Source organism: Xenopus tropicalis, chromosome 8 (genome assembly GCF_000004195.4).
Source record: "Xenopus tropicalis strain Nigerian chromosome 8, UCB_Xtro_10.0, whole genome shotgun sequence".
NCBI classification, from domain to species: Eukaryota; Metazoa; Chordata; class Amphibia; order Anura; family Pipidae; genus Xenopus; species Xenopus tropicalis.
Window position 1 is genome coordinate 71,552,686 of NC_030684.2, and position 27,199 is coordinate 71,579,884.

A 27,199-nucleotide genomic window follows, 5' to 3' on the forward strand; every position below is an offset into this window, starting at 1 on the left:
TAGTACTGTCAAAATGTAGTTTAATATTTCAGCAGAAGGTGACGACAGATGTTTCACAATGTATCTGAACTTAGTATCTTATATTAGCACCAGGTTCAAATTGTATACTTTGAATAACTTAGAACATCTATTGGCTAATCAAGGCTAACCGATTGGCTTTAATGGGTTTTATTTAAAGGAGACATATTGGATAAATGGGAAAAACCCTAATTTTGTCAGCAATTATGAATAATATCTGGTGCTGGTTTCCCTTTGGGCTAAACATTAACCCTATCTGTAACAATGGTCCCTTTATTGGAGCTCCCTATAGATCCTCTCACTTCTTTGTCCAGTGTGAAATGAGGGGTGGGCGTGTCCTAACAGTCTCTGCCAGAAGCACAGTAGGAGATGGAGAGCCAATCACAGCCCTGCACTCACACAAGCAAAGACAGGCTTCAGTTCCCTATCAGGTCAGCCTAGCTGCTGATTGGTTCCTATCCTACAGTGCAGGGTACGGAGGGCCGCCGGCTCCCCAGCTCATCCAGAGAATTCAGCCAGCAGGAAGTGGAACAGATGGGCGGGGCTAGTGGGGTTTGGGGGAATTTCTCAATAAATCAGTCTGAAACAACTTTTTTTATGCAAAATCCTTCTATATCTAGAGGAGTATAATTCCCTGGTACATTCATAATTTTTAAAGGATATGTCTCCTTTAAATAATTCTTCCTGTGCTCCTCAGCATTCCACTGCAGGTGAGTGCAGGAAGAAAACATCTCATTCTTCTATAGCTGTACTAACCCAGGCACATGTAAGCACCAAACTCAGCATGTTGCTTTCAGGGCTTACATGTGCCTGTTAGCACAGCCCCACAAACAGGATGAGTTTTTTTCCTGTAATCCCCTGCAGTGGCACAGCACCACATGAAGAAACACTCTTCTGTAAAAGACATAAATATTGCTTCAACACAGAGTTATGTTCCAAAAACAATCAATTGTGTATTAAAAACGCATGAACAGCTAACGTTACGTTTCGGTCCCCATCGAGAGAGAGAGAGAGAGAGAGAGAGAAAAAAAAGAGTGGAGCACACCCTACAAAGGCTCAAATGCCTTGGGTGCTGGCAAAATGAGGAAATATAAGGACAGAGCCGCACACACAAGGACTTAATTTTTCACTAATCACTAAGTCCTTGTGTGTGCGGATCTCTGTCCTTAATATATAAAATATAATATAGATTTATATAAATCTATATCCAATATGTAGAAAGCACTCATTCATTTTCAGGTTACTATAATGTATGCAGCCAAAAATCATTTTCTTTTGGATGATATTTAGGTAACCAAACTAAAAGTTTACGTGTTGCCCTGCTAAACTTTGCTAATCTGCTCAGCTTCCAAACAAATTTAATTCCCACACACTAAAAACATTTACTAAAAACAATTACTCAGTCCAGTACTATGAGAAAGCCATTTTTGTGACTATGTATGAAGGTAAGTAACTTAGCCTTGGTAGTAAAGACTAGTGATGCACATAAAGCATGCATGACCACTTAGTCATGACTTATGCTTCAGACAACTTAATAGACTTGTAAAGAGGTAAGATTTAACTTTGCAAATTTTAAATATGCAAATTAGAGTTCAGATGCAATTTAGCCAAATCTAAAAATTAGAGCATTCAGTGCATTCATACTAAACACTGAAACATGCTGAATGTCACACTAAAGGGTACATCAGAAAAACTTGTGACTGCCACCTGGGAGCAGGATTAGCAGGTGCTTCCCACAGGCATGGGATCAACTCAATGCCAAAACATAGCTGTTTAAGCTTAGCAGCTTTCAATTACAGTAACATTTAGAGAACTAAAACCAAATAAAATTTATACTGGAGCTTTAAAGAGAAGTTACATGTTCTATCTATACAAATGTTTAAAAGGTTCAGTCTATAGTCCCATAGAGATAACATTTAATCTGTTTATCTTCTTGGTCAAGAACATTATATACATCTTACCTGTAAACATATGCCTTTGCAGTATTTGACTAGAATGGCTCCAATGTAGTATTGTTTCTGAAGAAGTGTTTACAAGCGCATGTAAGAATGTTATGCATAAAAGCCCTTTTGTTAAAAGTTCCTCATTTAAAGAAACCTTAACAGTTAATGTTCATCTGACCTGTTTTAATGGTAGGTAAGCCTAAGCAATTTACTCCACTTTCAACAAAATGAATGGAACATGCTCAGGTGCAGGTAGCCAAAATATACAAAAAAAAAAAAAGCACAACACTTTGCATTCTTGTGTTTTTATGCGGATATCTGCCACATGTGCCTGCACCCAAGCATATTCCACTCATTCCGGTGCAGGCGGCGCATATTTTTGGAAAGTGTTTTTCATGCCTGGTGTGGCATCAGCTTTAAGGTGGCCAATTGCAAGTTGTGCTTCTGTTTGACTCTAAAAGACAGCATGGGATCCTCAAAGTAACTCATAAGATCTGAAAACAAAAATTGTTCAGTATCATGGTTTAGGGGAAGGCTACAAAAAGCTGTCTGTTTCAACTATAAGGAATGTAATCAGGAAATGGAAGGCCACAGGCACAGTTGCTGTAAAACTCTGGTCTGGTAGGCCAAGAAAAAAAAAAAAACCAAAAAAAAAACACCACAGGAGTGGCATATGTGGAGGATTGCAAGAATGGTTACAGACAAGCCATAGATCACCTTTCTGCACTCGCGCCACAAACAGTAGCTTGCTGTATGCAAAAGCTTTTTAGACAAGCCGCAGTCATTTTGGAACAAAGTGCTTTGGACTGACCAAAAATTGAGTTTGGTCATAAAGCGCTTTGCATGGCAGAAACTAGACCACCAAATCCCAAGAAAAACACCTGCTACCAACAAAAACACCGCCATTCAAGAGCTATAGGAAGTGTCTAGGTGGTTACATTTGCAGAAGGAGGCTCAACAAGTATTGATGCAATATGTTTGGGTGCCAAAAATATGCACCTGTCTGATGTAAGATGTATATTTTGTTAATCCAATAAACTGTCACTGCTGAAATTCTACTGTTTGCATAAAAGTTTTTGCAAGCTCAGCCAATGATAAACAAAACACCAAAGAATTAAGAGGGGTTCCCAAACTTTATATGACCATCTGGTAAATAAGAAAACTTGCACAGCAAGAATTTATAGCAACTCTTTATTAATAGATTTGATGTTTCACCGATCAGACTACTTCACAAACTCCGGCTGCCATAACAAGGATCCTTGGGCCATTTAGCGAGTACCAATAGTGACCTGCCATACTCTGATCAGGTTGTCTGTGTATCCAGCAAAAAGTGTCTGCAGTAAAAAGAAAAAAAGTTTAGTGTAGTGTAATAAAGTTCAAGTGCAAGAGCAGTGTCTCAAATACTATCGACAAAGGGGGAAAAAAAAAAATTTGAATATTGTATGCAATCATTAATATAATGGTTCTCGTTTCCCCTTGGTATAAAAATTCTGTTAAAACCACCCCTTTTTAGATCTCCCTCTATAGCCTCTCAGGTCCACATTTCAAGTGAGGGGTGGGGTGTTTTTACATTCCCTGCCAGAAGGAGAGGAATAACCAATCAGACCTGCGGCCACACAAGCAAAGAGAGGCTTTAGTTTCCTATCAGGTTAGCCTAGCTGCCGATTGGTTACTATCCTACAGAGCAGTGAGTAGAGTGCCACCGGCAACCCTGCACAGCCTGGAAAAGGAAGCAGCAGGAAGTGGAACAGTTGGGTGGGGCTAGAATAAATTTTCAATCAGCCCCAAACACTACTTTTTAAAGCACATTGATAAAAGTATTCAGGTTATTACCTGTCCATCAGCTGACCAAGCCAAAGAAGTACATTGTGGGGGTTCAGCTTTACTGCTGGAACTGATCACCTCCTGTTTAAGTTCATCCACAATAATCTTGCCTTCCAGATCCTGATAAAACACAGGTTTTTGCATGTTAGCTTGTCAAACAAACTACAAATTACAAGTTAGCTGCACTTACATATTGCTCAGTAACAGCCTCTGAGATTCAGCAGTAAACATCAGCTGGCATTAAGAGAATGCATCACTGCAAGGTTGCCAAACAAGTCTAGACAATTACAATATATGTACATACCCAGATCTTTATGCTGGGTCCAGTTGCAGCACACAGCCAGTAACGATTGGGGCTGAAGCAAAGAGCATTGATAACATCACCACTGTCAAGAGTATACAGATGTTTCCCCTCGTTCAGGTCCCACAGCATAGCTTGCCCATCCTAGTTAAAGAAATAAAAATACAAAAGCCATAATATAGCAAGCAGTACCAGGAAAAGGTTATTTTTGATAAACTACTTAAGCTACCCATGAATGACTGACTCCATTTAAAAAAAAAAAAAAATCTGCTTATTTTCCCTGCATTTTCACAAAAAAACCCTACACCTGCTACATCCTAAACTCAACTAGGATTCATCTCATTTCAATAGTTTCTGTAAGCTCAAACCTTTTACCAGTCTATACTGTAGGATCTTAAGGACAGGGAACCAAACTTTGTTATTTTAACCATCTTTCTATTAATGCCTATTATACCTCACATTTTGCAGATCACATTTTAGGCCAAAGATCCAAGCTTGCAAACTGCATGCTCAATTCATCCTATTCAAAAACTAATGCCTCATAACCATTCTAGTCCAACTACTTCTCTATCAAGTGACGTTTCGTACCTTGCCTCCAGAAGCACACAGAGACCCATCAGGTGACACCGTAACAGTGTTCAAGTAACCACTGTGACCAATGTGGTTGGTCTTCAGTTTGCAATTGGCCAGATTCCAGACCTGAAATAAGAAAAGTCATTTAGAATACAACTATAGGCTACTGGAATCCAAGGATGTGTACACAGAAAAAAAAGATTAAATGCACTATGTACATATCCACAGATGTTAAACTATGGAGAGAAAGATTTCATATAGTAAACAACCTGTACCATATGGTATTCTTAAAAAGGTGCAAGAGGATACTGGCCATGACTTGGTAGGGTAGTTTGGCCAATTTTGACCATATGGGCCTACTTTGTGTGCCTATATAGCCAATACAAAAGGATGGGGGGGGGGGGGGGGGGAAGATAAATAATTCCATGATTCTGGTAGATCAAGGATCAGCAGTCCTCATGGCCAATTTCCAGTCAGCCAGAAGGGAAGCAGCAACTCTGCAATTTGTCTAATTTGTTCAGTGTCGACACTGAATAGAAAAAAAAGCCACACATGTACTGCCACTACAATATTCATTCATCACTCAAATGCTGTGTCTGGTAGGCCCATGTATGGGGGCTGAAAGCAGAGCTGCAAGATTAACTACAGAAGTAGGGCATAATTATTTTTACATTATGTGTTTTGCGCTTTTGTAACAGCCCTAGGAAATCATAGCCCTTTAGAAGTAATGTGCCCCAGTAGCTTCCCATCTTTTCTGATGATTCACTGCACATGTTCTGTTCTGTTCTGTTTCCCGAGCTTAGAACTATTGACAGGCTAGAAAATTTGCGACAACCCCTAGACTTAGCATCTCAACTGCACACTGAGCACGAGTGTCACCGACACTAATAAAATCCAAGATGGGGAGTTCCCGTGACAACTGCAGAAGACCTGAACATTCAGTATATAAAAGTGGGCATCTCTAGCCACTTATTTTCAGGGCTTAGTTCTTAGTACTTGTTTAAGAGGGGTCAGTAGTGCACTATTTAAAGGGGGAGTGAAAACGCTTTAAAGCTGCTTAACACTTTACTTACCAAACAAGTATGCATTTAAAAAAAAAAAAAAAAAAAAAAAAAAAACTCTGAACCCGTATTAAGACTGGAGGCATCCAAAATACTCACCTTCACCATCTTGTCCCAGCCGCAGGATACAATGATGGGATTACTGCTGTTAGGGGAGAACCGGACACAGGACACCCATTCAGTATGTGATTCCTCCTAAGAAAGACAGCTTCATTAGTAAACAGCCTGCCAAAAGACCTAGAATGACTGTTTATTTGGTCCCTTCATAATTGCAGGAGTGTCATCCTGAAATTAGTGTGCCTATATTAGACACTCAGAATACAATTGTTCTAATCACGTGGACCAACAGAACTAAAATATAGTTATAACGCTCATACATACCTGCACAGTGTATTTACAAACGCCTAAAGTGTTCCACAGCTTGATTGTTTTGTCACGGGATCCAGACACAATTTGCCGGTTGTCAGCAGAGAAAGCGACACTCAGGACATCTTTGGTGTGTCCTACAAACCGGCGTGTGGTGGTGCCACTGCAGAGGGATATTTGACACGATGACAAAATGACAGTATCCATTCCCCTCAGAACACTCCTTTCTGTGCCACCCTGCAGGGGGAGGGACAGATTCATAGCTTCCCTCTACCTAGGTTACTATTTAACTGGTCCTTTGTCATATGCTTCCCCTGCAGGGATATTCTGGTCTGACAGTAAGTGGACTCAAATGATTCTTAATGCTAAAGTTAGTCCAGTCATTCCTTCTATCCAAGTAATAAGTCAAATTCTGTAGTACTGAAACCATGTCTAATTCCCTGCTGCTGATCAGTAACTTTTGCTGAACATTCTGAAAAGCAGCCATTTAACAGGCCAGGTAATGGAACAAGGATAAGTGTACTCACGTTGTAAGATCCCACAGTCTGAGTGTTCCATCCCAGGATCCTGAGAGAGCGAACTGCCCATCTGAAGAGATAACCACATCACTGACAAAGTGGGAGTGACCCCGGAGAGCACGTTGTGGAACCCCATAGTTTGTTTCATCACGAGTCAGCTTCCACATGATGACAGTCTTATCTGTGCAGAGAGGAAAAAAAAAAAAAAAAAAAAGTCAAAGGACATAAGAACACTATTGCTGATTTAAATAAGTGGTAACCTCAACTTCTATGCAGTAAACCTCCAACAAGGCAGTTCCACACAGGGGTAACCCTCCCAAAATAAACCATGCCATCACAGCGAAGCCATGCCATACCTTGTCATTGGTCTACGGTGTCTCATTTTATGTCTGTAAGCAGGTGAAGATGTTTTTCCTTTGCACAACCCAAACTGCCAGAAGAATGAGGTTATCTAGTATGCAAGAAAAATGAAGACATGAGATGTGCAAAGAAAAAACACTTCCACCACTGCTCATACAACTCTATGGCATTGTCAGCCTGCAAATTCTTCAGTACCAAGGGCTAAGGAACAAAGTTCTAGCAAACAATAGCTGCCACTATACATCATATATCGCTCACACCATAATTAAAAGGTAAGTTAGCCCGCAAAATCTACCACCATCTTTCCCTTGCTAATCAAAACGACAGATAAAGAAAAGCTTCATTATAGTTAGGACTTCCAATGACGCATAATGAATGAGGAGCCATTTTAGCCCCGATACAGTAACATATCACACAGCGACACTAAGTAGTTACAGCAATCACATTTACCAGGGCTGAAAAAAGCAACGTGTAAGCATTCATGCTCTTGTTCTAACGATAAACGGGGTCCCGGATACCGCAATGCATATAAACTTGCGTGGATCGATAGGCTACAGTAGGCGTCTCATGCATCTCACCTCTGGAAGAGCTGAGAATCATGTCCGGGAATTGTGGGGTAGTCGCGATTTGCGTGACCCAGCCATTATGGCCCTTTAGGGTCCCCCGAAGTGTCATTTGCTCAGTCATGGCTGCGATGAGTCCGAAACCGCTCCACCGGCAAAGGATGGAGACAGATGGTAGACACCGGGCCTAAAGCGACCGAAGAGAGGCTGAACTAGGCCTCGCCTCGCCTTTTATACAAAGCGGCGTCCTGACGTAAGCGCGCTGCGCCGCCTTGCGTCAGGACGCCTTTACCCGGATGCATTACTTGTTTACATCACCAGAAACGAGTTTCAACATGGCAGCGAGTTGCAGAATGTCGTACAGTGCAACTTAGGCTAAAAAATCGCGCTACTTTAAAATCTTTTAAAACAAGACAAAAAAAGAAAATATGAATGACAACGTGAATTCCAAGCATAGGTATAAGCGCTAGAACAGAATTGGCTATTAAATCAACTGGTGACTACTTTCCCTGTCAAATAGAGAAATCGCGGGGATAGGCTGACCGTACGCAGGCTAGTTTGCGTTCTGATTGTAGCACACGTGAGAGGGTTCCCATGCTTATATGACTGTGTGCTGGCGCCATATTGGTTGTGGAATGTTAGCTGCCGTAAGTGTGGAACACGCACATCTTGGATATATTGTTGTTTAAAACGTAACTATCATGAGGATACTGGGCGGCAGGCATAAGTAGTTTTTTTTTGTCATAAACAGGAAATAAAACATTAGAAACATTAAAAGTGCTTCAAAACATGCTTTACATGTATTATATTAGTCAGTGCCCCACTGGGTCTCTTTCACCACTGGGGAATCTCCTTTATAGAGTTATCTCTGTTTGTAGGGGTACCTTTTGGCATTATAGTCCACACCTTGCGCCCTGCTCCTTACTCCCCCACCTGAACTAGGGCAGGGACACTGCAGTATCTCCTGCACTGAACAATTTCCTTATAAAAAAAAAAAAATTCTGCTCTTTAAGCCACACGCAGCCTATGGCAAAGTTCTCACTATTTTTGATTGAACCAAACTGTAAACTGGGATTGAAACCACCATTAAAGGAGAACTATAGCCCCCAACAATGTAGGTCTCTACAAAAATATATTGCATAAGCAAGCTCATACGTAAAACCCTGCTTCATCTAAATAAACCATTTTCATAAAAATAGACATTTTTAGTAGTTTGTGCTATTGCGTAATCATAAATAGAAAATTGCCATTTTAAGAATTAAGGGCCACCCCCTGGGATCATAGGATTCACAGTGCACACAAACAAGCCAAGGCACACATACATGCTAGGCCCCATCAGCCAATGAATAGACAGGGTTCTGTCTTTAACTCCCACACTACTTCCTGTTACGGTTAGAGCTGGGCAATATTTACTGATATATATATATATTCCATTTTGGTGAGATTACTAGGTCACTTAAAATTATATAAACTATCTGTTGGTTAAGTATTCATTCTGGGGGTATAGTAGGGCGGCCCATGCTGCACATTACTAATTGTAACATACCTCTTAAATTTCAAGACAATGTAAAATCTAAAATGAAAAAAATGCCTTTGTTGGGCAATCACCAGGAATTCCAGGAAAAGATAAACTCTGGAGATGTTAAATTGGAGTTGTAGGGTAATATTTAAACATTATTCAAGGATACGTGGAGGAATAATATGATACAGACAATGACATTCTAGGACAACTGCAATATGTCATTATTTTTTATGGTTTGCAAGCTTTTTGTTTAGCAGCTTTCCAGTTTGGAATTTCAGCAACAATCTGGTTGCTAGGAACTAATTTAACCTGGCAACCAGACAATGGATTGAATAAGAAACTGAATGTTGACAAGCAGAGGCCTGAAAAGAAGAATAAGTAGTAAAAAATTTCAGTAGCAATACAATTGTAGCCACACATAAAGGGCTGCCGTCACACTGTAGCGATATGGGGCAGATGGGGAAACTCCACTGATCACCAATGAACTTACTGACTATTTAGCTCGTTAATTATTCATTTTAATTATTTATATGAACTGCTTGTTATAGAGTAATGTTAGCTGTATATTGGAGGCAATTTTACTGAATTATGTTAGTATCTCCTACATAAACTTTCAAGCAGGGGAATGGCTGTTTTTTTAGACCCCACAGCAACATCATTGGGATGCTAGGCTTTTCATTTACATAACTTATACATATAAACTCCACTGACCACCAATTAAAATACTACTGACTAGTTACTGGGCCCCGCAACAAGATCGTTGACCGTTTAACTTATACAGTTTACATTATTTCCATATCAAGCAATTCCAGCCAGAGCAGGGTAGGATGTAGTGTAGGGCAGCGTTTTTCAACCGCTGTTCCGTGCCGCGAGATGTTGCCTGGTGTGCCGTAGGCAGGGCCGCAATTTTTACTTTCAAAGGGGGCCTGGCGATGCTACAGTTTTTCGGGCCCCTTTAATAAAATCCGTGCCCTGTCATTGGTTGCGCCCCGTGTGTACGGGTGACGTCAGTACGCACGGGGCACAACGTTATAAAAGGGCCTGTGTGCGGTCGCGTGTAGGCAGAAGTGCAGAGGCGGCGCGCGTGAGGGGAAGATGCTGCTGAAGCCGCTGAAGAGCAGAAGTAAAATGCTGCTGGGCACCAATGTATTAGGGGGGGCCACGGGGCACACTGACTTATGGGGGCACTGCTGCTGGGCACCAATGTACTAGGGGGGCTGGCTCTTGGCACCAATGTACTGGGGGGCACTGCTGCTGGGCACCAATGTACTAGGGGGGCACTGCTCTTGGCACCAATGTACTAGGGGGGCACTGCTGCTGGGCACCAATGTACTAGGGGGGCACTGCTCTTGGCACCAGTGTACTAGGGGGGCACTGCTGCTGGGCACCAATGTACTAGGGGGGCACTGCTCTTGGCACCAATGTACTAGGGGGGCACAGCTCTTGGCACCAATGTACTAGGGGGGCACTGCTCTTGGCACCAGTGTACTAGGGGGGCACTGCTCTTGGCACCAATGTACTAGGGGGGCACTGCTGCTGGGCACCAATGTACTAGGGGGGCACTGCTGCTGGGCACAGAGTTAAATTTTTTAACATTTTCTAATGGTGGTGTGCCTCGTGATTTTTTTCATGAAACAAGTGTGCCTTTGCCCAAAAAAGGTTGAAAAACACTGGTGTAGGGTTTCAACTTGGGCAAAATATACTGGCCCCAATGAACTGTTAATTAGCACATTAATCAAATGCTTAGTATAGCGTAAAATTAGCTGTTTATAATATACAGTTTGGTCATTTCCTTATGGGACCAAACTGTACATTATATCCTTTAAAACAGTAATTTATGTCAAATGACTTAATATAACTTGTATATTATAAGAAATAAAGTAAAATATAAACCAGCCGTTAGCCTTGTGTATTTCTATGGTTATGGAACTCCTCAGTGACCTATAATATTTTTAATGGGGATACTTTATTTACTATATATTGCACAAACAAGGGGCAAGGCCAAAATTTTGGTACTGTGTGCTTTAGTTCATGGGGGCCCCATATAAATAACTTGTAAGGGGCCCCAAAGTTTCTGATGGCAGCCCTGCTCACATAGCAACAATTATTTGGCTGAATGGGTCAGCGACCCCTATAGAAAGCTGGAAAGATAGAGAAGAGAAAGGAATTTTATAACATACTAATGGTAATAATACATTAGATTAATCACCCCCAGAATTAATCTTCTTTAGCGGTGATAGACATATCTCCTCTGAATGCTTTCCTACTGGCGATTTATGTTTTACTGATTTAAATTATTACATTATTGCTGGTATTGAAGCATTCAGAGGAGATCAGTTGCCAATAGTAGAGGAAATTATGGGATGACTAATCTCCTCATGTGTCATTGCCCTAAAAGTTAATTAAGGGAAACTACCACTTCAGAGATACTGTCATTACATAATTGCTAACAAAATTTTGTTTTAACATCTATATATTTTGTGTTATCCTTCTCTCACTTTAAAGGACATGTAAAGCCTACATTTGCCTACAATGTATCAGTTGGGCACGTCTCCCCCACCCAAATGGCACCATTTGTACTCCATATATCCCCTCTGTTTGCCAGCACCATCACATTTTCCTAAAGCAAATAGCAGCTTTCACCTGGTGGCCATTTTTCCTCTGATACATAATCAGTTACATTTCATCAAAAATACAGGCTCACACAGGCACAACTGTCTTTAATAAAAGTTCTGCTTTGCTTGAGCTGAGCACAGGAGAGTTGGTTGGGAGAAAAAAAATTGAAGCTGACAGCTAGAGTTGAGTTTCTATGGGAACCAGCAATGCCATCTCTTCACTGGCTGCTAGACTGGGGGGCGTGTTTAGTAATCAGAGCTTAGAACAACTGAGCATGCCCACAAGCCAACAGCCAAAGCAAATTCCTGAGGGAGGGGGCCGAGTGGGTTACAGGAGGACAAGCAAATCTAAGTGATTAAGGGGATGCTGCAGCCTTACTATTAACAGCTGGACAACCAGAGTGGCAGGTATTAAAATGTTTAAAAGAGGCTGTTCACTGATTACATTTTTGTGTGTGGGGTTTACATGTCCTTTAAAGGAAAAGTAACACTAACATTTTTTAAGTAAAAAAATCTATTCTACCCTGCTCCAACAATTGCCCTATCCTACACACCATTTATTATTTTGAATGCTTTATTCGAAAATACCTGTTAAAACTTGGCTTCCGGTCATTTGAAATAAGGCGATACTGCGAAGCAGGGCAGAATCCACTATGCGATGATCGATTGATCGTACCTAGCCTTCCTTCTGTATAGGAAGGAGTCAGGCTAGGATCATTCAATCGATCGCTGCATAGTGGATTCTGCCCTGCATCACCGTATCGCCTTATTTCAAATGACCGGAAGCCAAGTTTTAACAGGTATTTTCGAATAAAGCATTCAAAATAATAAATGGTGTGTAGGATAGGGCAATTATTGGGGCAGGGTAGAATAGATTTTTTACTTAAAATTTTTTAGTGTTACTTTTCCTTTAAAGACTCAGATTACATGTGTTTATATAGTTAAAAGATTGAGTTGTGCCTGTTTACTGTGTCATAGCTAAGCTTACTTATTTGTTAGTGAACAGTTTGAGGAGAGAAGGCACAAGCATGTCAACAGTCTGAAAGTGATGTGCAGCAAAAGTCAACCTGTACTTGACCCTATCCTTCCTCCTACCCATACCTGAACCTGCTGGAAGCTGTTGATCCTTATATACTCACACCCAACCCCCTCCATCTCTGATACCACCAAAGGGGGCAGGGCAGGTATGAGTATATAAATAAGCAATGTCAGTTAGACAGAAGACAAATACAATGGATATAAAAAGTCTACACACCCCTGGTAAAATGTCAGGTTCCTGTGCTGTACAAAAATGAGACAAAGATAAATCATTTCAGAACTTTTTTCACCTTTAATGGGACCTATAAACTGTACTACTCAATTGAAAAACAAACTGAAATCTTTTAGGTGGAGGGAAGAAAACCAAAAAAACTAAAATAATGTGGTTGCATAAGTGTGCACACCCTCTTCTAACTGGGGATGTAGCTGTGTTCTGAATTAAGCAATCACATTCAAAATAATGTTAAATAGGAGTCAGCATACACCTGCCATCATTTAAAGTGCCTCTGATTAACCCCAAATAAAGTTCAGCTGCTCTAGTTGGTCTTTCCTGACATTTTTTAGTCGCATCCCACAGCAAAAGCCATGGTCCCCAGAGAGCTTCCAAAGCATCAGAGGGATCTCATTGTTAAAAGATATCATTCAGGAGAAGGGTACAAAAGAATTTCCAAGGCATTAGATATACCATGGAACACAGTGAAGACAGTCATCATCAAGTGGAGAAAATATGGCACAACAGTGACATTACCAAGAACTGGACGTCCCTCCAAAATTGATGAAAAGACGAGAGGAAAACTGGTCAGGGAGGCTGCCAAGAAGCCTACAGCAACATTAAAAGAGCTGCAGGAATATCTGGCAAGTACTGGCTGTGTGGTACATGTGACAACAATCTCCCGTATTCTTCATATGTCTGGGCTATGGGGTAGAGTGGCAAGACGAAAGCCTTTTCTTACGAAGAAAAACATGCAAGCCAGGCTACATTTTGCAAAAACACATCTGAAGTCTCCCAAAAGCATGTGGGAAAAGGTGTCATGGTCTGATGAAACCAAGGTTGAACTTTTAGGGCATAATTCCAAAAAATATGTTTGGCGCAAAAACAATACTGCACATCACCAAAAGAACACCATACCCACAGTGAAGCAGGGTGGTGGCAGGATCATGCTTTGGGGCTGTTTTTCTTCAGCTGGAACTGGGGCCTTAGTTAAGATAGAGGGAATTATGACCAGTTCCAAATACCAGTCAATATTGGCACAAAACCTTCAAGCTTCTGCTATAAAGCTAAACATGAGGAGGAACTTCATCTTTCAGCATGACAACGACCCAAAGCATACATCCAAATCAACAAAGGAATCGCTTCACCGGAAGAAGATTAAAGTTTTGGAATGGCCCAGACAGAGCCCAGACCTGAATCCGATTGAAAATCTGTGGGGTGATCTGAAGAGGTCTGTGCCCAGGAGAAGCCCAAGCAATCTGACAGATTTGGAGTGTTTCTGCAAAGAAGAGTGGGCAAATCTTGCAAAGTCAAAGGGGCTGATTTACTAACCCACGAATCCGACCCGAATTGGAAAAGTTCCGACTTGAAAACGAATATTTTGCGACTTTTTCGTATGTTTTGCGATTTTTTCGGATTCTGTACGAATTTTTCGGATCCATTACGATTTTTGCGTAAAAACGCGAGTTTTTCGTATCCATTACGAAAGTTGCGTAAAAAGTTGCGCATTTTGCGTAGCGTTAAAACTTACGCGAAAAGTTGCGCATTTTTCGTAGCGTTAAAACTTAACGCTACGAAAAATGCGCAACTTTTCGCGTAAGTTTTAACGCTACGCAAATTGCGCAACTTTTTACGCAACTTTCGTAATGGATAGGAAAACTCGCGTTTTTACGCAAAAATCGTATTGGATCCGAAAAATTCGTAAAGAATCCGAAAAAATCGCAAAACATACGAAAAAATCGCAAAGTACTGATCATTACGAAAAAAAACGCAATCGGACTCCATTCGACCTGTTCGTGGGTAAGTAAATCAGCCCCAAAATGTGCCATGCTGATAGACTCATACCCAAAAAGACTGAGTGCTGTAATAAAATGAAAAGGTGCTTCAACAAAGTATTAGTTTAAGGGTGTGCACACTTATGCAACCACATTATTTTAGTTTTTTTGGTTTTCTTCCCTCCACCTAAAAGATTTCAGTTTGTTTTTCAATTGAGTGGTATAGTTTACAGGTCACATTAAAGGTGGAAAAAGTTCTGAAATTATTTCTCTTTGTCTCATTTTTGTACAGAACAGGAACCTGACATTTTATCAGGGGTGTGTAGACTTTATATATCCACTGTAAGTTCATGCTGATGGTGGAAGGGGCCACCACTTGCTAAAAATGTGATTCCCTGGCCAAAACCTCTCCAACCCATGGGTCCCATGGGATCAGGCCAGCCCTTGCATCACTAAGGGGTATATTTATCATGCTGTGTAAAAAGTGGAGTAAAACATCACTGGTGATGTTGCTCATAGCAACCAATCAGATGCTTTGGTTTGGTTCTCTAACGGTTGAAATCTAATTGCTGATTGGTTGCCCTAGGCAACATCACTGCTAATGCTTCACTCACCATGATAAATATACCCCTAAGTGATCAGCCCCTACACTGGAATGGCTTTTCGGTGCTGAATTCCGTTCCATGTGCCTGGACCCAGGGCGACACAGTGGCTCTAAATGCACACACCCAGAGCAGATTTTGTTGCTGAAAAGTACAAGCATTTGTTTTGGCAGAAATCTGATGTGTATCACTAAGACTACAGCCACACAGGGCTGATTCGTGGCTTTCACATGTACCTGCACTCAGAGCCACTACACCACAAAGCTCAAGGTGGCCATGCACTTTAAGATCTGCTCATTTGGGGGGGTCGCCAAATGAGTGGATCTTCTCTCGATATGCCCAGTCTCTTTTAAACCTCCCAATGATGATGAAATTATACTTATAGAACTAGGTGTATAAAATTGGGTTCTTAGTGCAAAAACCTATGCTTTATTCCTGTTGCCTATAATTCTGAGCTGTCTTTAATACCCATGTAGTATGAATAGCACATTAATTATTTGTGAATCTTTTTTTTTTTGCAGATTGCCACTGATAGTAGCTTTTTTTTTTGCAGACCATTGCATTCAACCCTGTAATTTATTAGTGCCACTTCCACAAGTAATCCCCTCCCGTCAAAGCCATCTCATGCAGCCTGCCCTGTTTGGAACTGTTTAGAACCCTTCAGGCACCTACACAATAATGTACATCTCTATGTGTTTAGTAAGCTCACTCACAAGGGCTCATTTACCAATGCAAGTGCAACTGTGCCAGAGCTCAGATAGACATAATGTTGTGTACATACTGACACTATTTATTAAAGGTACTTGCAAGGCCATGCTGAAACCTAAAAACTTGCAACCTTCAAAAAAAAACATGTCAGCTTGATATTTGTTCCTTTATAATCTTTGTTTAGGCTTCAAAAACAACTTACTCCAGCCAAGAAAACATTGACAGATAAAATAAGTGCTACGGCTGCCTTGCTATTACTAATAGATACTGTGCTCATTTTCCATTTTGCTATCAGTTATAGCCAAAATCATCATCTTTCGGTAGGTTATCACAAGGACATCAACTGAAGGAGGGGTTTCCTAGATATCCTGGACAGTGGAAGAAAAAGGATTAAATGTAGCTATGTATCTTTCTGGCATCTCCTATTCTGAGGAGTTTGCTATGAACACGAGGTGTCCCTATTTCCTATTAAAAAATAGAAGGGAAAGCAGAAGGGTTTTCTTTCTCTTGAACAGAGAGGGACAACTTTAGGCTAATGTCCCATGGAGAGATTCAGTCGCCTGTAATAGATCTCTGCTACGGTGGGCAACTTATCTCTCTGAAATGCCTTTCCACTGGCAACAAAGAAAACCGCCTGTGGAAAGGCCTACGCATTGTTTCTGTGACTAAAACTCTCCATTGCACGTTAGCCTTAGCATCAATGAAATGACAGGTTGCTCCTCAAAAGATAAAATCGGAACTGGATTGTCTCCCACTTTGGCCTTAGAATTACAAGGAGCAGGCTAAAAGTGGCTGTACACATTTATATATTTTTGGCAGATACAAGGTTGTAGTACAATTTAGCATATGTAGAGCAAATTATCTTGTTATACAAACTCAACAGTTTTGTAGCAAGAACACAATGTTCTGGTGTCAATGTCTCTTTTACTGCTTTTTTCTTTTCTCCTTCCAACCTCTCCTTTTTATCTCCCTTTCTCTTCATTTCCCCTTTACTGTTGCACAGCTGCCCCCCCCAGCCCTCGATTGTTGCATGCACAGAAGGAAGTGATGTACTGCATATGTGCGGATTGTGGACATTCTGGTTCCCTTGATGCCCACGGCTCCACTGGATTTGTTTTTTGTTTGCAAGATTCAATTTATCATAGAGGCACCCAAGGAGCTTCCTGCTATAGCTGCCACTCTGAAAGAACACAGCTACATTGTATGTAAGTATGTTTGCATTTTTTTATTTACATCAGAATTTGTATACACAGCATTGTATACATACACAGAACAGACAGAAAACAATACAATATTACAACATGAATTACATTTTAAGTATGCCCTTTTACTCCTTTGTTGTGACTGTTTTGTCTTACAGATAAAAAGTCCATATTGTGGGAGGCTTATCTGTAAACTGGTAATTTAATCATCTACCTTGCAAGGACCAAACTGCAATAGCTCAAGAAATAATAAAAATGCATTATTTTGTGATTTGATTGTGATTATTTTGTGGCAAAAAGTATCTTCATTCTAAGCCCTATTCATTGTACTCTTGTTGAGAAGGAGGATTCATGTGGCAGTTTGATAAAGACTGAAGCAGTTAGTCCAGGTGGGATAGGTGTGATTAGAGAAGGAGAAAAAATCTACTACTCCCAGGCAGCATGCTGTATTAGTAGGGTTAGAGAAGGTCATCCATAGTAATAGTAAAGGGGAAGCAGAGACAAGTTTTAATTTGAGATGATGTTGATTAATTTAGGAAAAGATAGTTAGGACAGTCAGAGAGCCAAGTGTCAGTGAAGGGTTTGATAAATACCTGTATATTCATGAATAAGGTTTCCCAAAGACCTCAAAGATTTCCAGTGTTGATGCGTTCTGCTGCATGACACAATTGCAGCAAATTTAGTCATGACATTGTATGATTTCAAATCACAAGATCCATGGAATCACTTTGGTCTATGGGGCATCTGTATATTTTCTACAAGGATCAGGATTCAGTTTAAAAGTAACCCCCTTTGCTACACAGTAAAAGGGAGATACATCTTTGGTGTTAATAAGTTTGTCGTAGTGCAGCCGCTGAAATGTGTTTACGTTATAATATGATACAGTGGCCTCCTCAATGTCTATAAAAATACCTACTAGCATTGCCCTCTCACATTGAATGTTGAAATATGATTCTGTCTGTCCAAAACCAATAGCCGACAGTATCTGTATGTCCTTGGACTCTCTGGGGAGTACTGCCACTCCAATTAAGCACCCCACTCCATCGCTTCCTTTGTGCACTTCTGTCTCCCAGTAATGTCTGCCACTATCAAAGCACGGCTGTGCAAGCACATAGCCATCTTTAATGCTTGGAGGATTTTCCATTGCTTGTGTTAGACAGTAGTCCGGAGAGAAGGTCAGATGAGAAGAAGCCATAAAAGGGTCAAAAAGAACTGATTCTGCCATATCAGGGATATGAAAAAGAAAACAGAGAATCAGGAATAAACAATAAATAGGAAATACACTGTGCTCAGTGTTACATGGATATTGAAGGAATGAAATGAAGAGAGATTTACAAATACATACCTTTATAAACAGAAACTTTTCTCCATTCTACAGAGAAGATAAGGTGAGAGAAGAGAAAACATTATTTGCAAGAAATGTAATTATATGATATTTGTGTTTTTACTTTATCAACAAGTGATCTAAGCGAAAACTTCTCCTTTTTTGTGTCCCATTTTCTATAGCTAAATGGCAGATACCACTTGTATTTTGCTCCGCCTGTTGAGAAGAGCACTTTAAAAAAAAAAAAAAAAAAAATTACAGGTCGGTAACAATAAGGAGTTTATGGCAGTTCAGGTGTTGTGGGTAGAACATGGGAAGTTAGCTTTGATGGTTGCAGGGGATGGAGGCAAATCAGGGGTATAACCAGAAGTTCAATTTACTCCAGCAATCAGGCAGGAGTTTCAGTGACAGACTAAAAATGACGGACAATAAAAACAAAAACAACATTGAAGCTGCAGCCTCAGAGATCAATAGTTTCTTGGTTGCTGGGGTCAGTGACCTCCACCAACCAGATATAATTAAAAATTGCTAGCTGCAAAGAGGCAGAAAGTGAATGCAAGTAATAAAAAACCTATTATAAAGATAAAAAACGAACATTCCACAGCATACTAAAAGTTAATTTAAAGATGAAATACCTAATTAAATTATCACCACCCTCTGTGTACATTTTTCAAGCAATTGTAAGGCTCATGATACATGTTGTGCTTCAACACTCATTATGTGGCACTGTCAGACAGGAGTCTTCAAAGAACAGGTCTCCATTTTGCATTTCAGAGCTGTCCCAGCCTGCAGGGGCTGCTAAAAGCAGTGCAGTTTTATTAAATAAATGGTAAGCACTGCAAGTTGGAAAATTTTGATACCCAAGCTTCACCATGAAAGATGAATTTCTCTTTAACTTCCAAATCACTCTTTTCTTTGGCCTAAGCATCCTCTTGGTAAAGCCTGTGGGCATATGGGTTGTCAGTGTTTAAAAATCCTATTTTAGCCTTCTTTTCCATTAATCAAGTGCATATATGACTTTGGGATATTATTTTAAATACATTTGCTTCTTAAATGCAAAAAACTTTACGTGGTCTCTTGCTTTTACTGCTTCTTCTTGAATGACAAAACAAGACTTCTATCAGCTGCAACCCTAATGCTACACTGTTACGTATATTATTATATCTGTGTGCACTTGTTTTTATATACTCACCAATTTCTTGTTTCTGAGGAGCTGAAAAGAAAAGAGTACATATTAAAGTCTCAGGAAAACTATTCTTTTTGGGGGGGCAAGTTAGTTAAAGTTAGGTTGCTAGTTCATCCTCTTGGAAAGTTTTTCCCTGATTACTGTTACTTAAACTGCACCAGTATGGGGTAAAAAATTAAACACATGCTTGACACTTATAATACTTACCTTTGCCAGGCATTCCTCATAAGTAATTACATGTGTGCGTGCACAGTAGAGTAAAATCGTAAAGTGTTACCACACATGCAGAAGCCCTAGCGAAGGAAGCCTTTCCCCTAAAGGTAAAAATTCAGTGCGGAGTACTCAACACTTTACCACCCCTCTGTGAATCAGGTTTCCTGTCCTTTAATTCTGCATCCTGGAGCTACATGTACAGAAACTGCAGAGGATGGAAAGCAACCAATTTTCATTTATTAAAAGATAATACATTATTGAGATCTTAGTTTTTCCTTTAAATGGAAAATGGGAAAGTCTGATTCCCCTTTCTACAGTATTTGTTGGGGGTTAATAGAATCCAAATATCCCAGCACATTCTTTTCACTTGTCACACTCACACTACCCCTTTAGAATCTTATCACTCAAACACCAGGCAGGGGCCACACATACTAAAGTACTAAAGTAATTTATAATGTGATCTGTGATCAAGATTTAGCAGTTAGAGGTTGAATGGTCAGTGGTCCCATTAGAGCTGTATTTTGGAGGTTAAAGGACAATGTGACAGAATGTAGAAGGGGATTTTGTAATGTAGGTGCACTATGAACATCCTGTTAACTTGTATCTGGTTTGACTTCTAACATTACCTTTTTTATTGCGATAAATATAGAACCTCCAAGCAGCCAAAGCTGCTATAGTAAGAAAACATATCAGGAGCACGATGAAGGCTGCAACCCATTTAGAAACACGTGGAAACATGGATTCTGTGTAAATAATAAATATACAAAATAAATGGCAACGCATATCCAGATGGAACAAGTAAAGCTAATGTCTAATATATTATGTGCTTTCTTTGCAACAATTGTGCAGCAATCTGATATTAATTAATAATTACTGTATAGTAAATATTATCTGGAATGGGGTTTTCTGGATAAGGGGTCTTTCCGTAATTTGGATCAGCATACATTACACCTACTAAAAAATATTGAATAAATATGGATTCATGCAGCTTAAGCTGGCCATACACACATCGATGATATCGTATGAAACCTTGTTTCATATGATATTCAGTGCATGCATGACAAGACTACCAATATCACAAAGGCTGCGGATATTGGTCGTCTCGCCGATCGGCCAGTTTAAAAGAGTTCGATCAGGCACCATTGAAGCGCCTGAGCAAATTTATGTTCAGGGCTGAATCCCCAGGTGGTGGTAGAATTCCTATTGTTTCTTCCTCCACATCTGACGATTCAGCCCTGAATGTCCGTGGGGGAAAAATCAGAATTGCTACTTAGTTAGCACTAAGTACAAACCAGTGTTTCATTATTACAGAGAAAAACAAGAAAATCATTTTTAAGGACTGGAATTATTTGTTTAAAATAGACTCTATGGGAGACTGCCTTCTTGTAATTCAGAGCTTTCCGAATAACTGTTTAGGATCAGGGATCTCAGAGCTGTAATATATTTTTACATCTTATTCATGGCTTATGTGGATTATATGTATATAATACAGAAGAGACAAAATTATTCTGTAAATTAGAAGAGGAAGCTGTGACTTATGTGACATAACCCACTGGCACTTGTTTTTTTTATAAAAAAAAAAAATTCTATATTGTAAAAACTGAGACTATTAGAAGTCATCTTGGAGTCCTACGACCTGTATAATAACATTTGGCCTATTGACTTGTGCCTACATGATCATGGAACTCATGGTGACTTATAATATCCTTATATTTTACAGTAAGAGGTACAAATTATTCCATATGCAGTCAATATCAACAAAATAGGAACAGGTGAGTTTAGAGGACTTTGTCATAATGACCATAACATTTTTTTGGCCCCATGTAAAAAGCTGAAATGACCCTTGGTTTTATGCAGGAGAAACTGGAAAAATGACTCAAATATCTATCTGATTTACATAATGGATCATAAATGAAAAGGAAAGTAATAATCACTGGGGCACACCCACTGATTATAAATTTCCTTTTCAATTATGATCCATTACACAAACCAAACAGATATTTGTCTGAATCATTTTTCAAAATCCTTATTGTCATTATGGTTCCCATTTCATTGATATACACTGCATATGAAATAATTTGTACCTTCTACTTTAAAATATAAGGATATTACAAGTCACCATGAGTTCCATGATCATGTAGGCACAAGTCAGTAGGCCAAATGTTATTATACAGGTCATGGGACTCCAAGATGACTTCTAATATTCTCATTATTTGCAATATAGGATAAATTATTTTTTTATAAAAAACATTTGCCAATAGGTCATGTCACATAAGCCACATCGCTAAGCAGTATCTGATGACATAACTAAGATCTCTGTGTAAGTCACTTACACAAATATACAAACAAAAAAAAAAAAAAAGATAAAAACAGACCCAAGACCATAACATGAGACCGTGCCTCTTTTCCAGTGGCAGAATGGATCACTTCACAGAAGAAGTTTTCTACAGTGAATTCTTTTAGAATAATATCGTTTGTTAAACTGATTAGTCCGTCATTTGGATTCTTCTCTGTTTTTGCTTCTGCACTAACAATGGCACCGTCAGCTCTTCTCCAGGTCATTTCAGGAGCTGGATACCAATTTGAGGAGAAGCAGGAGAGCTGAACTAAGCTACCTTGAAGAGAGACTTTAACAAGTGGTGGAGAGCCGAGACCTGGATAAGAGAGACAAAAAGCAAGGAGGTGATTACAAAGAAAGGTGAAAGAATAGGCTGGAGAAGCAACTAAAAAGGACTTTATGGGGACAGCAACAAGATATTGATATGAAATTTTAAAAATTACTGGATGCATGAGAGAAAGAAATGTATGTAGAGAGAGAAAAAAGGATATATAATGTTAAAAAATAAGTATAGCAGTAGCAATAAAAGAGATGATTCTAAGATGTAAATAGAATTTTAACGGTCACTATACATTTATTTTTGTTCTCTTTTTGTATTTTACCAATGCTTAATCTAAGGTTTGATTACTTCTAAATTACTATGAATGTGTTAATGGCTCACTTGCAGTTTTCTACTGGCTATATATGGCTACATCTGTCCATGTTTGAGCAACTATACTCTTGCCTAAGCAGATCTGAACCTAGCTAGTCACTTCCTAATTACCTTCCATCTGCTTCCTATAATGTATTTGTAATTCGTTGAAAGTATTTCCATTCCAAATAAAACATGATAAAACAGCATGGAGATGGCAACTGTATTTCCTGTACTGCTAAAAAGTAAAAAGTTACTATTTCATCTTCTAAGAGAAGGAATTAAAAGAAGCAACGTCCCAGTATAGAACTGAGAGGTATTCCAGAGAGAAAGAGACAGAGAAACAGAGAGAGTGAAGGCTCTCATATTGTATTACACTTACCAATGACACGAAGTTCAATAAGGGCTTCTTCAATAGTTCCAATAGTTCTGTTCTCTACAAAGCAGTGGTAGGTGCCAGCATCTGAAATGCGGACTTTGAGCAGTGAAAGTGCCAGGTTGCCTGTCTGGGGCCCAGATTTCAAAAAAGCTCTGTCACGATACTCAGATTTTTGTTGTTCTCTGTCCTCCCGTCCATCTTTCAGCAGATACACAACTGAGTGAAACACTGTGTGAAACCAGCGCACCTACAGTCCGACAGCATTGGAAGGAGGGGAAAGAGTACAGGGCAATTCAACATCAGATCCTACTGCTGCCGTCAGCACCTTGTCCTGAGTTTGAACATGAAACTGACCTGGTCATGAGTGAGAAAAACCAAAAGACAGATAACTATAACAGACATTAAAAAGAAATCGTTTGTACTATGGCACTCCAATTGCAGCTAACAACTCCACAAAACTCACTGCAGGTTTCTTAGAACTAAGACTAACTAAACCATGTGCACTGGTAAAGTTAAACCATACCTTCAAAAACACTGTCACTATGCCTAATTACAGCTCCTCAGTACCACTACTAGCTTCTTTAAGAGACATATCATGTGAAAATTAAGACTCTACCAGTACATTATAAATCAATATAGAAGGATTGTGCTTTTAAAAATTGTGTGCCAGACTGATTTTTTGAGAAATTCCCCCAAAACCCTACTAGACCGCCCATCTGTTCCACTTCCTGCAGCTGAATTCTCTGGATGTGCAGGGGAGCAGTGATATGTGGGTATAGAAAAATGTGTCCCCACCCAACCGTAACTCGCCCGCTTGCAACCCAAACTCTACCCAACTCAGCTTTTGCCCAGTATTTATAGACCAGTGCCCGCCTCGCAATGACATCCCATAAGGGGAGGGGCGTGGAGGTTGTGGGCAAGTAGAGCGAGCGGAAGCGCTCAACCCAAACCCACCCTCAAGTGATGTGCTGAGGTTGCCCTGCACATCACTACAGGGGAGCTTGCTCACCACTCTGCACTGCAGAGCAGGAACCAATCCGCAGCTAGGCTGATTTGATAGGGAACTGCAGCCTGTCTTTGCTTGTGTGACTGCAGGGAGTGATCAGCTACTTCCCTGCTACTGTGCTTTTGGCAGGATCGTTAGGACACGCCCACTCCGCTCCAATAAAGGGGCCATTTTTACAGATAGTATTAAAGGAGACGTATTAGATAAATGGGGAAAATCCTAATTTTGTAGGCAATTATGAATAATATACGGTGCTGGTTTCCCTTTGGGCTAAACATTAATCCTATCTGTAACAATGGCCCCTTTATTGGAGCTCCCTATAGATCCTCTCAGGTCCCTGTCTGTGTTTCAAATGAGGGGTGGGCGTGTCCTAACGGTCCCTGCCAGAAGCACAGTAGGAGGGGTAGAGCCAATCACAGCCTTGCACTCACACAAGCACAGACAGGCTTCAGTTCCCTATCAGGTCAGCTTAGCTGCTGATTGGTTCCTATCCTACAGTGCAGGGTAAGGGCCGCTGGCTCCCCAGCTCATCCAGAGAGTTCAGCCAGCAGAAAGTGGAACAGATGGGTGGGACTAGTGGGGTTTTTGTGGAATTTCTCAATAAATCAGTCTGAAATACAACTATTTTAGCACAATCCTTCTATATCTAGAGGAGTATAATTCCCTGGTACATTGTTAATTTTCATAGGAAATGTCTCCTTTAATTTTCAGTCCAAAGCAAAACCATTATTTCCTACAAGAATAGGGTTGTTTTTTTTAGTTTATCCAATATATCTCCTTTAAATGGACCCTCTGTCTCCCCTCAGGGCATTTACTAGCCGATGGGAGTCCCTACACAGCTTCATGTAAAGCCAAACTGTAAGTGCCTTAGAGCTTGGGGGGCAAGGTGATCACGGGCAGTAGGATTTTTTTTCTTTAATGAAAATACAATTTACCTGGACGAGGGAGCCAAACAGGCTGGGTGCCATGGAAGACACAGAGGCAGACATTTTATAGTACCAGCAAAGAGTGGAGTCAGTGGCGCAGTACCTGAGATTCCCAGAATCATAGATGCCATCAGGTTAAACAAGAGGAAGTCCATTCGGGCTCGGATAGCGCGCCCCTGTCAGTGTGTTCTTCCCTCTTCACTGCAGCTCTTGTGCGCCTCATTCGCGCCGTTCTACATAAGGCTCCTCTATTCTGTCCACTTCTCCGTGCATATTCTATTGTTTACCCCGGTCTTATCCTTCCGCTAGCTTTCTTGTTGTGTGCCCCACACCTTTGCGTGTGTTACAGTCGACTTTGGAACGTGAAGCTGTCGCACAACCGAAAGTGAAAGAAGTACATGCGGCATTCAGCCAGTCGGCGCTCGTATACGGATAAAGCCCGCCTTTGATCTATCCTCGCTCAATCTGTTATTTACCCCCTTTCGCTTTCCTCCACTGTAGCCTTCAGTTTACAATATTTGCGTAGATTACCCCCAATACATACACTGCAATGATAATTCAAAATACAAAGAATTTGCTAATTATTTACATTTATTAGTCTCACTTTGTATTTGTCTCCCTCGTTTTTTAAGAAAGTTTTTTGATTGCTTACAAAGTTTATATTGTCCCACTATTATTTATGTTTCTGTCTGTCTGGCATTAATATTCTGTAAATACGTTTTGTTTTTATGCAAGGGGTAGCTAAATACCTCTACAGTCAAATTGAAGCTGCAGAAAGGTTACTAAATGTTACCTGAGATAATAGGAGGGTGCACTACAGCTTGTTTTTACCTGCAAAACCTACGAGTCTTTGGGGAATACTGAGCTGCCAGCCTCTACAGATGAAATCCAGACTGCCATGAGTAATTATTGCAGCCCATACTACAAAGTTAGCAGCCCCGCCCCTGTAAAATGGGACCCCATTGAAAATAATATGCCTCTTGCATGCATGGCCATACACCTGAATAGCCCTGGCTACAGGCAATTTATACCATTACTCCACATATATAATATACCCATACCTCACCAACTCCACCACAAGCACTGTCTGTTTTCACGCCCCAAAATGTGTGTTTTTCCATCTCACAGCCCCCCTCTGCCACATATTACCTCACTGCAGCCCCTTAGGATGGCAGCCTTGTCTGTAATGCTGCTTTTGCTCTGTACCAGAATAGGCTACACTGAATATGGTCAAGGCCTTGGACTGAAAAGTCAACCTGTTTGCCACAAATTTAAAGGACATGTAAAGCCTACATTTGCCTACAATGTATATCTGTTGGGCACATCTTCCCCACAACAATGGCATAATTTGTACTGCATATATCCCCTCTGCTTGCCAGCACCATCACATTTTCCTAAAGCAAATAGCAGCTTTCACCCGGTGGTCATTTTTCCTCTGATACATAATCAGATACATTTAAATCTACATTTCATCAAGAATACAGGCTCACACAGGCAGAACAGTTTCTGATAAAGGTTCTGTTTTGTTTGAGCACTGTAATGGTAAAGTTGACCTCAGGAGAAAAAAACTGAAGCAGACAGCTAGAGCTGAGTTTCTATGGGAACCAGCAGTGCCATCTCTTCACTGGCTGCTGGACTGGAGAGCGTGTTTAGTAATCTGAGCTTAGGACAACTGAGCATGCCCACAAGCCAACAGCCAAAGCAAATTCCTGAGGGAGGGGGCCAAGTGGTTTACAGACGGAGAAGGAAATCTAAGTGATTAAGGGAATGCTGCAGTGTTACTATTAACCTCTGGACAACCAGAGTGGCAGGTATTGAAAGATTTCAAAGATGCTGTTCACTGATTAAATTTTTGTGGGGTTTAAATGTCCTTTATGGAACCCTGCTGCATTTAAGCTGGCAGTTCTTACCGGATATATCTATCTTCTTACCAACCAAAAGTCTGAGGTAGCCTATCCACAATATTTTGCTGTTGGTAGAGCTGTCAGAATTTACT

The 27,199-nt window shown here is 40.4% G+C and overlaps 2 protein-coding genes across 4 annotated transcripts; both read right to left on the bottom strand.

Annotated features, from left to right (window-relative positions):
- Positions 1–3,137: 3,137 nt before the first annotated feature.
- rack1 (receptor for activated C kinase 1) lies at positions 3,138–7,751 on the bottom strand. 3 transcript variants are annotated; one of them, XM_012968220.3, is made up of 9 exons: positions 7,543–7,751; positions 6,961–7,055; positions 6,614–6,785; positions 6,102–6,249; positions 5,820–5,915; positions 4,675–4,785; positions 4,090–4,230; positions 3,795–3,905; positions 3,138–3,295 (listed from the first exon to the last, which is right to left on the bottom strand). In XM_012968220.3, the coding sequence occupies exons 3-9, from the start codon at positions 6,769–6,771 to the stop codon at positions 3,230–3,232; spliced, it is 831 nt and encodes a 276-aa protein (XP_012823674.1). In that variant the 5' UTR covers positions 6,772–6,785; positions 6,961–7,055; positions 7,543–7,751; the 3' UTR covers positions 3,138–3,229. The 3 variants fall into 3 exon arrangements, with proteins under 3 accessions (XP_012823674.1, XP_012823675.1, NP_001004946.1); XM_012968221.3 differs by having other exon boundaries at positions 7,415–7,751; NM_001004946.1 differs by lacking the exon at positions 6,961–7,055 and having other exon boundaries at positions 3,139–3,295; positions 7,543–7,720.
- A 9,457-nt stretch (positions 7,752–17,208) lies between these two features.
- On the bottom strand, positions 17,209–25,578 carry btn1a1 (butyrophilin subfamily 1 member A1). The gene is made up of 7 exons (NM_001113077.1): positions 25,213–25,578; positions 23,275–23,625; positions 22,324–22,577; positions 20,550–20,666; positions 19,717–19,737; positions 18,546–18,572; positions 17,209–18,418 (listed from the first exon to the last, which is right to left on the bottom strand). Exons 4-7 carry the CDS (start codon positions 20,659–20,661, stop codon positions 17,934–17,936), a joined length of 645 nt encoding a protein of 214 aa, NP_001106548.1. The 5' UTR covers positions 20,662–20,666; positions 22,324–22,577; positions 23,275–23,625; positions 25,213–25,578; the 3' UTR covers positions 17,209–17,933.
- Between the last annotated feature and the right edge of the window lie 1,621 nt (positions 25,579–27,199).

What these genes read in the sequence shown, in the direction of transcription:
- rack1 (NM_001004946.1), bottom strand. Translation starts at nt 7,651, where the DNA reads ATGACTGAGCAAATGACACTTCGGGGGACCCTAAAGGGCCATAATGGC. An exon ending in GACCCAGCATAAAGATCTGG is followed by an intron (nt 3,906 to 4,089) that starts GTATGTACATAT and finishes GTGTTTTATCAG; the next exon opens with GATCTGGAAGGCAAGATTAT. An exon ending in CTTGGTCAGCTGATGGACAG is followed by an intron (nt 3,296 to 3,794) that starts GTAATAACCTGA and finishes TTTTTACTGCAG; the next exon opens with ACACTTTTTGCTGGATACAC.
- btn1a1 (NM_001113077.1), bottom strand. Translation starts at nt 20,661, where the DNA reads ATGTTTCCACGTGTTTCTAAATGGGTTGCAGCCTTCATCGTGCTCCTG. An exon ending in TCCTCAGAAACAAGAAATTG is followed by an intron (nt 18,573 to 19,716) that starts GTGAGTATATAA and finishes TCTTCTCTGTAG; the next exon opens with AATGGAGAAAAGTTTCTGTT. An exon ending in AAAAGTTTCTGTTTATAAAG is followed by an intron (nt 18,419 to 18,545) that starts GTATGTATTTGT and finishes CTGATATGGCAG; the next exon opens with AATCAGTTCTTTTTGACCCT.